General features: G+C 41.3%; 4 protein-coding genes across 7 annotated transcripts in view; 3 read left to right on the top strand and 1 right to left on the bottom strand.

Annotated features, from left to right (window-relative positions):
- Window positions 1–1,179: 1,179 nt before the first annotated feature.
- Window positions 1,180–4,036, top strand: LOC113208564 (hexosaminidase D-like). Its single transcript, XM_026425617.2, has 11 exons — window positions 1,180–1,390; window positions 1,608–1,662; window positions 1,752–1,961; window positions 2,134–2,307; window positions 2,391–2,574; window positions 2,678–2,752; window positions 2,830–3,025; window positions 3,117–3,287; window positions 3,370–3,480; window positions 3,577–3,663; window positions 3,770–4,036. Exons 1-11 carry the CDS (start codon window positions 1,362–1,364, stop codon window positions 3,975–3,977), a joined length of 1,500 nt encoding a protein of 499 aa, XP_026281402.1. The 5' UTR covers window positions 1,180–1,361; the 3' UTR covers window positions 3,978–4,036.
- Window positions 4,035–5,753, top strand: LOC113208573 (uncharacterized). Its single transcript, XM_052264159.1, has 6 exons — window positions 4,035–4,538; window positions 4,650–4,717; window positions 4,804–4,882; window positions 4,962–5,132; window positions 5,209–5,382; window positions 5,462–5,753. Exons 1-6 carry the CDS (start codon window positions 4,446–4,448, stop codon window positions 5,510–5,512), a joined length of 636 nt encoding a protein of 211 aa, XP_052120119.1. The 5' UTR covers window positions 4,035–4,445; the 3' UTR covers window positions 5,513–5,753.
- On the bottom strand, window positions 5,583–10,257 carry LOC113208555 (ubiquitin carboxyl-terminal hydrolase 22). Its single transcript, XM_026425606.2, has 9 exons — window positions 9,998–10,257; window positions 9,333–9,465; window positions 9,035–9,250; window positions 8,780–8,949; window positions 8,423–8,694; window positions 8,031–8,337; window positions 7,721–7,929; window positions 7,491–7,640; window positions 5,583–7,378 (listed from the first exon to the last, which is right to left on the bottom strand). The coding sequence occupies exons 1-9, from the start codon at window positions 10,115–10,117 to the stop codon at window positions 7,336–7,338; spliced, it is 1,620 nt and encodes a 539-aa protein (XP_026281391.1). The 5' UTR covers window positions 10,118–10,257; the 3' UTR covers window positions 5,583–7,335.
- A 137-nt stretch (window positions 10,258–10,394) lies between these two features.
- The window catches only part of LOC113208516 (uncharacterized), a 32,280-nt gene continuing 29,616 nt past the window's right edge, over window positions 10,395–13,058 (top strand). For 2 of the 4 annotated variants that reach the window (XM_026425555.2, XM_026425536.2), the window contains exons 1-2: window positions 10,395–10,537; window positions 10,948–11,002. The gene's annotated coding sequence lies outside the window, so the exon portion shown is untranslated. Of the gene's footprint in view, window positions 10,566–10,622; window positions 10,642–10,947; window positions 11,003–13,058 lie in introns of those variants that run through there. The other 2 variants (XM_026425547.2, XM_052264157.1) reach the window with 2 other exon arrangements.

The following is a 13,058-nucleotide window of genomic DNA, read 5'->3' as shown; positions in this document are numbered from 1 at the left end:
GGGAGAAGAGGACGCGTGGTGCCGAGACGGGGCGTGGCGGGGCGTGGCGGGGCGTGGCGGGGGCACTTTTGCACATCTCATAAGGCGTCGTGCCGATAGGCCCTTGAGCCGGGCGCTTAGCGCCGCTCGGTTACGTCACCGGGGCCTCTGCTGGAGCCACTGAGAGCAGCAGCAGGAAGTGACGTGCGGCGCCCGCCCCGCGCGCGCACCGGACCTGCTGGACTAGAGTCCTGCCTGGCCAGGGCCGCGGATAGGGGTGGGGGAAGGGGGCTGAGCTGGGGGTGGCGGACGGGCCGGCGCCGAAACGATACCCATCCATGGGTGTCGGAAAGATGGTTTTGTAAATTGGTGGTGCCATACCTACCCGACCGTACTCGTAGTTGGGGGTGATTTTTCGTGAGTTCAGAGACATAGCCGTCGACTGGTCTCCATACACCACAGCTCGCTTAAGAACAGGGGCCACGATGCATAAGAAGAGAAAAGTTGACGTACGACAGTTAACTCCGTATTGCACCCGCAGATACAAAACCGAACGGAAATCTTCCGAGTCATGGATCCCTTATTCGAAGGGACAGATCAAACAGGTCTTTGTGGCCCAAGTGAACTTCGTAGACCAAACGGCAATTGACACGTCAAACGTCCTTCAGCGCCCCCCACATTCAAAAGTTTTCTGCCGAAGTATACCAAGTCCTTGCTGGTTCAGCGCCTGCAGCGCACTGGGTAGGCCAACCCGCAGAGCAGCTGTGGGGAGCCGGCGGCCCAGCCTGGGACCGCCACAGGGGTTCGGGCTGCTGAAGACAGCAGGGACAGGACAGGGAGGAGACGTTTGGCGGCCATCGTTTCTTTCCTTTTAACGTTCTCGGGAACATCATCTCATCACCTCTGGGAAACATTGACCAACGTAATTTAGCTCTGTTGTGCAGGGTGGTAGAGGATAACGTTAGCATAGGCGGATGCTCTCTTGTCGGCTGCTCCCGGGCTCAATCATAAGTCGCGCACCACTTTGGCTCGAAATACAACTGTACAAATGTGGCAAGCGTTCCGCAAAGGGCAAAAGTCAAAACTCGCTTATTGAAGCCAAGCCTCTCTGATCCTGCCCCAAATCGAATCTAGCCCGGCACCGACCGATTCTCGACTGTTTGACTTTGACAACAAGAACAACAACAAAAACAAACAATAACAGACAGCAGACAGCAGTTGTTGTGACATATTGTTCTCCCCCGCAGTCATTGACGGAGGCGAGTCGTTCGTTTTATTGTTTGTCATAAGTTGACATGTCGTTGTAGAACATAAATCAAAGTCTGTAGGTCTAGTGCATTGAAGTGTTTATTTCTTTAGTCGCTAGTTTCCTCACAGTAAGAATGGATGAACTGACTGCTAACTCTCACAGGTTAGGGTTTATGTTCTTACCTAATTTTCTTTAACGTTTGATCTTTGTGTTTGTAGTTTTAGTCAAGCCAAGTCTCAAGGAAAGCTCGACTAGCCGCGTGATAATGGAAAGCCATTTTTGCTTTCAAATCTTGAACCTTCCTTTCAAAATTTTGCTGGTGACTTGATTGAGACAAACCCATTGGTCTACCTGTATTAAAATAGTTTTTTCCCCATAGATTGGTTCACCTTGATTTAAAGGGAGCACCACCCAAGCTCTCGTATCTTGAGAAGGTAAAATTTTGTGCTCAGTGGAGCGTGTAAATCTTATCTTTGCTCCACATACGTCTTGTTTTCAACACATCTATTATGTTGTTTTTCAGCTTATTCCACTTTTTAAGCAATGGGGTGCTACAGGGCTGCTTATAGAGTGGGAAGATACTTTTCCATTTCACGGAAGTTTAGGAGTTGTTGGATCTAAGAAGGAATCTGGTAGACCCTATACTGAGGATGAAATAAAACGAATCCTGTTCTTGGCCAAGGAGTGCGGACTTTCGACCATCCCATTGGTTCAGACTTTTGGTCATTTAGAGGTAACTTGTTCTTTTTAAATCTGTTCATCCTTCTTAAACCTAAGGACAACAAGTATTGGAGCTTCTAATTCTTTAGATAGTTATATACTATAATCAAGAATAAGCTAGTTAAATTATTGAATTTATTCCTGCCCAACATATGAATAAAATCATTTCAATTTTTGTTTTCCAGTTCCTCCTTAAACACGAAGAATGGAGATGCCTACGAGAGGTGTCAAGATATCCCTCATCAGCTTGTCCATCACATCCTAACACACAAGACGTTATTTGGGAACTGGTGAAACAAGTGATTGATTTTCATGTAGATAATTCAGATCTTCAGTATCTCCACATAGGGGCAGATGAGGTATGTAACTACTTTTCACTTGTTTTAAAACCAACATTCTCTCCCTTGCTTACTGGTGCTTGATTTTATTGCAACATATCTAGGTTTGGCATCTAGGACTGTGTGAAATGTGCTTACAACGCACAGGAAACACCATAGAAGGCAGAGGAGAATTATTTTTGGACCATGTTTTATCTATTGCAAGAAGAATTAAGGAGACTTATTCCAAATTAAAACTTATTATGTGGGATGATATGCTCAGAAGCATCCCTAATGCAGTTCTTAAAAGTGAGTATTTAACTTTAGTATCAAACAATAGCTCAAAACTGAAGAAAGAATAAAGTTAATAGACTAGTTTTAATAATTAATGTTAATGTTTTCTTCTTTTTAGATTATGATCTTGGACAATATGTGGAGCCTATGGTGTGGCTGTATTTTTCAGCAGAAGCTTTTCAACTTCCTGATGGTATGATATCAAATCAAAGATACATAGTAGTGGTAGAGTTTTCCTCAGATTTCTTCTAAGGTCTTACTTTTGTTTAGGACTCTGGGAAAAATATAGTTCAGTATTTTCTTCAGTTTGGATAGCTTCTGCCTATAAAGGAGCAACAGGCAGTTGTCAGCAGCTACCTATCTTACCTCATCATGTGTCAAACCATGAACGCTGGCTGAAGGAACTCCCCATTATTTCATCTAAATTTGACACTTTCCGAGGCATAGCATTAACTGGATGGTCTCGGTATGTCTTACATTTCCTACATGATACAGTAAAAGTTACCTCACTGAAAAACTCCCTTACTTCATAACATATTTTTAAAACCCCATTCCAGGTATGATCACTATGCAACATTATGTGAAATGCTGCCAGTTTCTCTACCCTGTTTAGCAATATGCTTACGCACATGGCTGAATAATGGGTTTTCTATGCAAGATCTTCAAAGTGTTGCAAGAGCTTTAGGATTTTCAGACTCTGTTCTTATGGGGATGGACTCTCTTCCAAGGTAAATTTGTACGGTCATTGTGGGTCATCATTAGCGTTGTTATGTCATGCTGTTGCCATGTATTTTTTTTGGTCTTTGTCAGACCGAGACCGATTCCAGCTGAACTGTCATTTCCTGGCTGGAAAGCTCTATCAAGCATGGAGTTGTTTTGTAATCTGGAGCATCAAAGCCGGATCCACCTTGATAGTAGCCAGTAAGTGTAGAATATAATTTTTATCTGTTGATATTGCTAAAATGCAGAATCCTTGTCAGATTTCTTCAAGCCAAGTGTCTTTATTTCCCTATTCAGGATTAAAACATGGTTGAATCCATGGCAAATCAAAAATAGCTTTGGAAATCCAATGCATATCGAAACCTTCATTCCACCTCTGACCCAGTACGTACTAATATTAAATTTGTATTCTCTGTCACACTAGATTTGTAGAGTCTCTGTGTAGGACTCTATAAATTTGTCGTCTCTTCAAATTTTTTTCTCTTTACAGACTACTTGTTGAACTTGGAAATGCAGAAAGATTTTTACGAGAAAGTTTAGAGCCTCTCATCTATCCAGTTGCAATAGAGGAATGGGTTTCGACTTGGATTGATCCCCTGCGAGAGCAGGTTCAAAAGCTTGTGGATGATGCCCGAGCACAGCTTAAAACTGAAGGTCAAGGACAGGAGAATACTTCCAGTGATAAACAACTTTTGTGATGAACTTTTTTATTTATTTTTTGACCTAGAATCTGTCTAATAAATGTGAGAAAAAGGTACATTTTTAGTGTACTTCTTTGTTGTACCCCAGAAGACTTGAAATGTTGTTGACAGGACCCAACAATGCTACATTAATAACAATGCAAAGATGTCATGGTGACTCCACACACAATTGTTCCTTATCTCTCTCTGGTCGTACATGTAGTACATGTACTATTAGTTCTAGTACTTAATAGAATTTTATTCACTTCCCTCTTCGTACGAGTTTTCCACCTCTGAGAGCACATATCAAACCACAACTATGAATGAAACAGCATGGATGTCTAAGCATACCTACACTCCTAATCAATATTCTTATTTTAAGCTTGAGGGAGAAGATCCTAACAAAGCAAAACTACAACATCTGGCAAGGAGCTACTACTCGCTTTAATGATTTAATGGCATTCCTGCAACATCTTGAAAAATACAATGTTGTTTTCACAGGAGGAAATGTATGAGGTGATGATGCGAGTTCAGAATCAAAAAGTGGGTTACTTAAAAACGGCAGTATTTGAGTTACAGGTACTTTGCTAGATTTGTCAATGGTGGCTTCTAGCGCCGCTGTCAGTCTCTTTTATGTGATTAAAAAAAAGAATTATCCGCAAATCTGTACCTGGCTTATTTTTTTGTTAGAGGCAAAATGCAGTGCTTATTAATGAAGTTATTCGTTGCAACAGCAGAGAATGTGTTGATAATTCTGAGTAAGACTTTAATTTATGGAAACAAAAGTGATCCCACAAAACAAAGTAAAAAATTAGAATGTCAGCCCACTTTGTTCTCATTTTAGGAAACGTTGTTTTGAGCTGATTGACTCAGTGAAGCACCCAAGAGAAGTGTTAGCACCAAACTCAGGATACTTCCAAAAGGTCTTAAATAGTTGAATAAATTTGTCGTGGTTTTGAACAGCAGAGAAATGATCATTCATTTATTTTGTTAAAACCGTAGGTTTTGGACTTGGAGCAAAAAATAACACAACTTGAAGAAGAATTAAACCAGCACAGAAATTTGGTCCAACACCAAGATTTGCAAGTTAAGTCTCTACTAAAATCCAGACAGAAGCTAACAGATAGATTTCATAAAGAACTTGAATTACAGAAGAAAAAGGCAGCATCTGAGGTGAATCCAAGGAAATGATAATAATTAACAACAAAAATCTTGGTTACTTCTGTTTTTGATTGACCCTTTTGTGTAGGTGCAAGCTGCTCTACTGGAGGAAAAAGCAAAACATCTATTGATTCTGGCCAACCAAGGAATTGAGAGAACTAAACAGTTTGAGACATCTATATCAACATTTTACGATAAATTCCAAGATGTTTTGCTTGCTGCTCAAGCTAAAAACTCTCAAAGCCGTCATGATGATTTGCAGGTAACCTTCATTTTTCTTTTTAATGACTAAAAGCAAATTGTAGGATTAGGGAAGGAAGACATATTTCTGGATGTTTCAGAGAATAATCGAGCTGGAGCAGAAATTGATATCATCCGTTACAACATTGTGAAGTGTGAAGCAAAATATTTTGAGATATAAAAAAAAGAGGAATTGTAATAATGGATTCAGATTACACAAAATAACATTAACAACCATCAGATTTATTCCATGATTTTCAGTTCATTTCATTTCATTTAGCATTTGTATTCACAATAAGACTTCCTAACAGTCTCCCAGTTAACTCATCACTACAGAGTTAGATAATTTAAACTCATGAAAATTTACAACAAATGTCAAGTTTGTATATTTTTTTTAAAGATATACTGAAAGCTGCACAGACCCATCGCCAAAGTCATGTGATGAGATTATGATTTATTTTATAAATAACATCTGTTGTACTTAGATTTGTCGGAAACCAAGAACATTAATGAAATTAATTTAGCGATCAACATTGATGCAATTTTCAAAAAATGACCTTTTTGATGTTATTTAAAACATATATTACAGATGTATTTGACTCTTAGCACACACAACTGTAGGTCAGGGTCACAGAATTTCTCCCAACAAGTTAAATTAAATTGATTTCTTTTATGATACACAAAATTTACTAGGCACACTCGCCCAAAATTCACAGTTCATTGAAACTTATCTAGTCATTGTAATACTCAAAGAAGTTTTCTTTTCAAAATTACATAATTAAGTCTAAATGGAAGGAGAAATAAAAGCAATTCCATAATTTAATACCTTACCACATATATTAGTTTCAGTCAACATTCAAAATCATTTGTCTTATCATTGTGTCAATTATTAATGTAAGTCACAACCATTATCCTTCACTTCTTTCCTTTGATACGCAGGAATAATTTTAGATTTTGACAGGTTGACTGGGACCATTCCCATAACCAAGTAAGCTTAATGGTCAAAAGATATTGCGTTGCTTGGCTCATACAGGGGGTGATGTGAAATTGATGATTCAGACAACAAAGGACAAAGGACTACATACCTAATTTATGTACAACAAAGTTAACACAGAGCATGATAGGTAAAACATTACGTATCAGTAAGCTACGTTGTCTTCTTCATATCGAAAACAAGTGTGCAAAGAAAAATATCACAAAGCACAGAAAATTTTCCATTGAACGTATACCACCTAACTCTCAATGATTACAGAGATATAAGGATGTCTGTAAGACAGAGGAAATACCATCCACTGATAGACCAACATACAGAAAGGTGCCAAAAAATGGCTAAAATCAAAATTACACAATCAAGTAAATAAATATAATCCTGGTAAAGTTTGCATTTGGGCACTAATGACACAGTTACATAAACTACCTGCGTAAATGGTAAACATATCAAAATAATAACAAATGTTATTTTGATATATCTACATCAGAAAAAGCCAAAGATCTTTGTAAAAGGACACCTTTCCTACAGAGAATAGGTACAATAATCAGTCACTTATGCATATAATATTGAAATATGAATTATCACAAAGAAGCAGCAAAAACCTGCTGAAGAAACTCTGAGAAAAATTAGAGCTCTGTCATGTCATTAGGCATAACAAAGCCTCACATCAGCCTCATATTATGACAATCTCATGAACATGCGCTAACTCACAGTGAGCAAAACATTCACAGACTTGTAACAAGAGGATTAAAAGTAAAACAAAACCCAAGAGTTTTATACTGGTAGCAAATGCTTTTGAAGCAGTTTGCACACTATGTTGGGAAGTTTCATAATAGGCAAAAACGCCACACATGATTTTTACAAACTGAGAAACTTTGATCTCATTTAAAACATGAATATTCAATGTCTTTGATGTCTTGTATTGTGTACCCAGGTCGCCTGCGTCCTAGGGAGTCATATTTAACAGATTGACGTGGCTTCACTTCACTGAAACTCCATCAATTTCTTGTGATAAAATAGCAAGTATCTGAAACAAAATTTAGACAAAATAATAGACATGAACAAATATAAGACACTCTAAACATTGAATTATGTCCGAAATTATGATAAGTACCCCATAAATTAAGTTAATTACTAACCCTTCACTGTCTAGGACTTCCTGGAGATTTGCCTTGGTTATCATATGATCATCACATTTAAACCAATGATTGTTCTGCTGCCTTACATACGCTGTATAGTGACCAGCATCCAATGTTCCAAGATGATTAATTACAGCAAAAAGTGAGTACCTGAGAGTATTAATTTTTCAATGACAAAGTCTTAAGAAGGATAGTGTGGTACAGGTACATGTTTTAGACCAAATCTTCACCTGTTATCAGTTAAACTGAGTGATCCAGATCCAGAACTGTTCCATTCACCTGCGCTGTCACTACTGCTACTGCTACTACTACTAGCTCCACTATTGAAAAGATTGCGATTGTTACGATGATTTGACATAAAAGGAGTCATGTCTAGCTGCTCAGGAAATGATATATAAGTTGATATCTTCTTATGAAGACGGGAAGAGTGCTCAAATCTCTGAAAATTTTTATGTTGATATGAGTTTAGACAGATAGAGATAAACATATGATAAACATAGATAAACATATGAAAAACCATTAACAGCAAAGCCCAAATACCTTGAGATGGAAACTTGCAACAACAGGCAACTTTTTCATTGTGAGCTGCTTTGTAGATTCCTGATAGCTCTGACAGTTATTGCACTTTATTTTAGCAGAAGAACCTAAATGTTCAGCCCTTGTAAACCTTTCTAAACAATCAATAAGGGTAGTTGGACCACTATTGGTCTGCTTGGACTGTTCTCCTGATAAGGCAAGATCTGAACCCATAGATGTGTTAAATGAGCTGTCATCGCCAATGTTATTTCCCCCTCTTCCAAGATCTAATGAGATATCCCAAAATGGATCTATTGTTGTTGATACTCCTCTGAAAATTGACGAAAGAAGGATAAGTGGGGTCAAGAAAATCAGATATCAATCAATTCAAAGTTGTGATAACTCATTAAACTTACTTGCATGCCTGGCATACAACATCTGATTGTAATCCTCCAGTAAAAATGGTATCAATAATACATGAGCACTGGTGAGGATTATCTCGCTGTGAATTTTCATTTTCAGGCAGTGCTGGTGCAGATGCTTTGCAATGTCTATGCAACACGTCTAGAGTGGCAATGAAGAACTCGTGGGCATCCTGCTGTTCATACCCAGCTAGATGACGAGCATGTGTCCAAATCATATGCAATAGGCGGTGAAGAGTAAGAGGACCTTTGTTACCAGAGTAGAACTGAAATTATAAAATGATTAGATGTTTAAAAACTTCAGGCACAACACACTGCTGTTCACAGAACTACATGACAACTATGACACACCTCCTGGAAGAGTGTTGATACTTCACAAACTAAACATCCAGGTTGATCTTCAGGACGGCAAACATGCTCTTCAGTTAGAAAGTGATCTCGCAGTAAGGGTGTGTGAGTTAGAGCTTGCACTATGCAATTCATGAAGCAGGTGTTTCCAAGATTAATGAGTCCTCTAAGACCTAGAAGACATTTGAAATATATTTACGATTAAAATACTGCAATGTATAATTGATAAACTCAAAGTTGATGTGTAAAAGATATTACCAATAGCAACACCTGGTACAATTTTACGCCGTTTAGGATTTTTTCTTAAAAGCTCTAAGACTTTTGTGGATGGCTCCCATGGTCTGTAAAGAGCTCCCATTCCTAATCTACTTCCAGCCCGCACCATCAGTTCATGAGCAACATTGAGGAGGTCGTCATCATAAACATAAGTACCACATGCCACACATAGGACATTTCCATGAGACAGCTCAACAGCTGAAAAATACGGAGAATTTATTTATTAGCTAGCAATACTTGTTAAGCATTTACTGTGGACTAATGAAAAGAGTGAACATACCAAGATAATGTTTTTTATGCTTAGCATGGTCTTGTATGTGGTGACCATTGTAGCATCCAAAGTAAACACAATTCAAGCAAGAGTGCAGTCGATAATCAACACTTTTGCAAACAAAGCAGTAACAATGTATTGCCTGGAACGGGGAAATATCATTAATACTCAGTTCTGGTCAGGGTAAGAAAACATACAGTTTGATACAGTACGAGTAGGGGTTTTCTGACAAGAAAGGGCACCTTACACACATGAGTGCCATGGGAAATAGTCCTGACATAATGACAGACTATATGCGAAGAAAAGAAGCATCTGACATGTGAGTCTACTAGGAGGTTATTCACCCTCCAGACAGACTATATGAGCTTCAATGACAGTTCAACTCAAGCTTGGAGCTGTCACCCAACAGTTCATAATAACAATAAAAGGTTCAAAATTCATCTTAAAAAATCTAAATTCTAAATGTCACCGCTTAAACGTGATATTAATGAGTAGGGTGTATATGCTTTGTTTTCATCGTCCCAATGTCTTAATTTTTTGACATATGTAGATGTACGTCAAATGGACCGTAAAGTTAAGAGGCTGCTTGAAGGATTTCGTTAGTGGATTCAAATTACACTGCTGGAGGAAAATAAAGTGAACTGTCATCGTCAAACCGCAGCGAACAGACGCACCTTCCTTTTCCTTGCTACGGAGTTGGAGGCTGCAACGAAGCTGGAAAAGATAATTCTGTATAATTCAACACCTTTCGATGCTTTGATTTCTTGTAGATGTGGACATCCAATGTCACACATTCTTCTGATTAAAATTCCGCTCAGTAGAGCAGAGCAAGACTATTTATTTTCTTGCGTTCTCTTTTTTCCAGCACGGGTTCGTGTGCAGAGATTTGGCTACTGCTCGCTCTTCGGCGAGCCGAACACTGGCACAGGGCAGGAACAGAGGAAGGCGGCCGTGCCACTACACACATGTAAGAACTTTCTGATTGGCTGTTCGCCAGTTACCGAGCTCCAATCATTAGGCACTTCAAAAGATACCCCAGCATGCTTTGCGATGGCAGAGCCTTAATTCTCTCTGTTAGCGAGCTCTAGCAGCAGAAGCGGCAGCAGTAGATTTCCTCCTAGGCAGGCAGTGTGTTTCTGTTTGTACCAGCGTATGGTCGTACGAGTGTTTTGCTTTCACATATTTTACTGCGAAATAAAGTTGGCGTTCTAAAGGTGCTTGGATGAATTAAATGTTTGAACGGTAACAATTTCGAACTCTTTGGTGTCGTTTAAGGACGGCGTGCTGTACTCCAATATAGCTTCCTTTTATTCCAAACGTACTGTATTCCATTAAATAGTTGATTGAGATGAGTACTGTTTCTGTTTACCAGTAATCTTTGTTGTGTTTTAAACACACCTGTGCCCAGCTTAAGTGTTTTCAGTCTCTTTGAGGTTATCTTTTCATAGGCTTAAAGTTTTAGTTAAATTTTCTTTTTCTAAAGTTAACCTGTATGCTGATTATGCGTCGTTTGAGAGAAGTGACAAATCACAAGTGTTGTGCTGATTCATTGAACTTTGCCCTGAACGTCTTTGCTAATTAAGTGTGCGAATCAATTCTTATATGTTGGGTGTGCTTCATTCAGTGCTGGATAATCCAATCTACATCTCTTCAATCAAATAAATCAACCAACTTAAAAGGTAACGTAGATTTATGACTGATATATTAAATGATTTGCATGATATAGCTAGGACTGCTTGCATTTGCATCTGCTTTTAATGTTGGTTTGTGTGTCACAATAGCTTAGCTTGGCCTTTTTGAGCAAACATGGAAAGTTATAAGTAAATTAAGTAAATTTATGCTAACAATTACTTTTTATTTGTAATCGCCATTCAATTTTTACTCTCGTGTTGATGTGTTAGTTGGTGTATTCATGCTTGATGCTTTTTATGCTTATTCTAATACTATTTGTGTAGAAGCCAAGATACCTAAATGGCAGAAGTTTTTGTTTTTTTTTAAATATAAATTTCATATTTAATTTTTTAAGATAAGAGCCCAATACGCATGGTGGCTCATTTTGAATTTTGAAGTCCGACTTGTAAGTTGTACTGGACTTCTACCTAAGAGTTTGGCCTTTACTACATTGGGCTATTATATCTGAGAGTGAAGATGCCTTTCCTCCCTCTCGGGAGGGCAATGGCACGTCATATATACCATGGTCTGCTGGGCCGGCCCCCTCTAATCACCTGCGTCGCGATATGCGGCTGATGAAGATCACCTTGCTGAACAACCATCCCACGTTGTTCTTGTGCTCCTTTGCAGGTTGTATCACAGGTTGTTTCAGAGCGGACGCCGCAGTGTTGCGGGTTCGCCTAATCCCTTCGCTTCGCTCGTAAGGCGCTGTAGCCGGTGCCGTGTCCGCCGGTACCGGGTGTAACTGTGAATACGTAGCAGTGTTGCGGGTTTGCCCACTCTTTATACCCGTAAGGGGCCATGGCCCCTGCGGCAATATTGAGTATGCAATCCCGCATCACTGCTGCGTATTCACAGTTACACCCGGTACGTAGTGGTTTAATTCCGGTTCCGATTGTATCAGGGAATAAACCTCGCTGTTGCAGGTTTGCCTCCCCCCTCCCCCCCCTCCCCGTCCGTTAGGCGCCACCAAAGCCCCCTTCGACCTATGGAAGGTTATGTAAACAGGGTGTATTATTTGATATTATTTGATACACCCGGTACATATGTCCGCTCACCGCTGAACATATTTGTATCTCGTCCAGGCGCCCCATCCCTCCCTCCATCGCGAGGGCGGGCTTCCCCGCCCATCCCCCCTTTTCCCCCTTTGGCAACCCGTTCGCCCCAACTCAGAGAATTGCATGGCGAGCGGGTATTCCGGCAGCCATAAAATCAGTCACAGGAAAACTGATTTCTCGTCGTTTGTTTTCCCTTTCCTCTGCCCCCTCCCCTCCCGGCCCCCGAACCTCTGCTACCCGGCTACCATTTCTTAACCGTCGAAAATTGTTACCCCCCCCCCCCGTGGGACTGCTCCTTTTCAGATGCCCCCCTTGCCATTGGGCACGAGTGACGGCGACTATGCGACACTCGACCGCCCTCTAAGGAAGGGTGGAGCATGTAACCCGGCCTTTGGAGAGCCTAGCAGCAGGCAGACGTCCCGGGCCGGGCCAGGCCGGCGCGGGGCTGCGCGGGGCGCCTCGGCGGGTGGGGCGCCCTTGGGCCCCAGTGGCACACACACTGTACAGTGTGGCGCCGCGCTCGGGTCGCCATGGCGACGGGTACAGACAGGGGAAAGGGTACGCGATGGGTGATGGGGCGCGCCTCGGCGGGCCCGGGCCCGGCCCAACACACCCCGTGCGCCCCACAGTGTGGCCCACACCCACACACGGTGGTTAAATGTTTGAGGAAGCGCGTGTTGGAAAAGAGGGGGGGGCGTTGTTGGCGTGTGCCCCAATCGATGGGCCGCCAACGGTTTGGGTGCGCTCATACCAGCAGCAGCTTAGACGGCCGCCGCGGAGGCGCCGATGACGTGCTGGTGCTGCACTGCACGCGCTGCAGCACGTCGCCGAGCACCTAGGAGGCTGCTGGTGGTGCCGCGCTGCACATCGGCGAGTGCGTCTTGCCTCTTGTAGGCTCTGGGGGTGTGGCTGCGGTGGCGCCTGGCGCCGGCGCCCTCCCCTTTCACCTCTCCCCTTTTCTCCGCGGTTGTTTTCGGGAAGCTTACACACCGCGCCTTGTCCAGTC

The sequence above is a fragment of the Frankliniella occidentalis genome, unplaced genomic scaffold, assembly GCF_000697945.3.
Source record: "Frankliniella occidentalis isolate FOCC.00 unplaced genomic scaffold, Focc_3.1 Scaffold16, whole genome shotgun sequence".
Lineage (NCBI taxonomy): Eukaryota > Metazoa > Arthropoda > Insecta > Thysanoptera > Thripidae > Frankliniella > Frankliniella occidentalis.
Note: the sequence above shows the minus strand (reverse complement) of the source record. Positions and strands in the feature narration are given on the sequence as shown.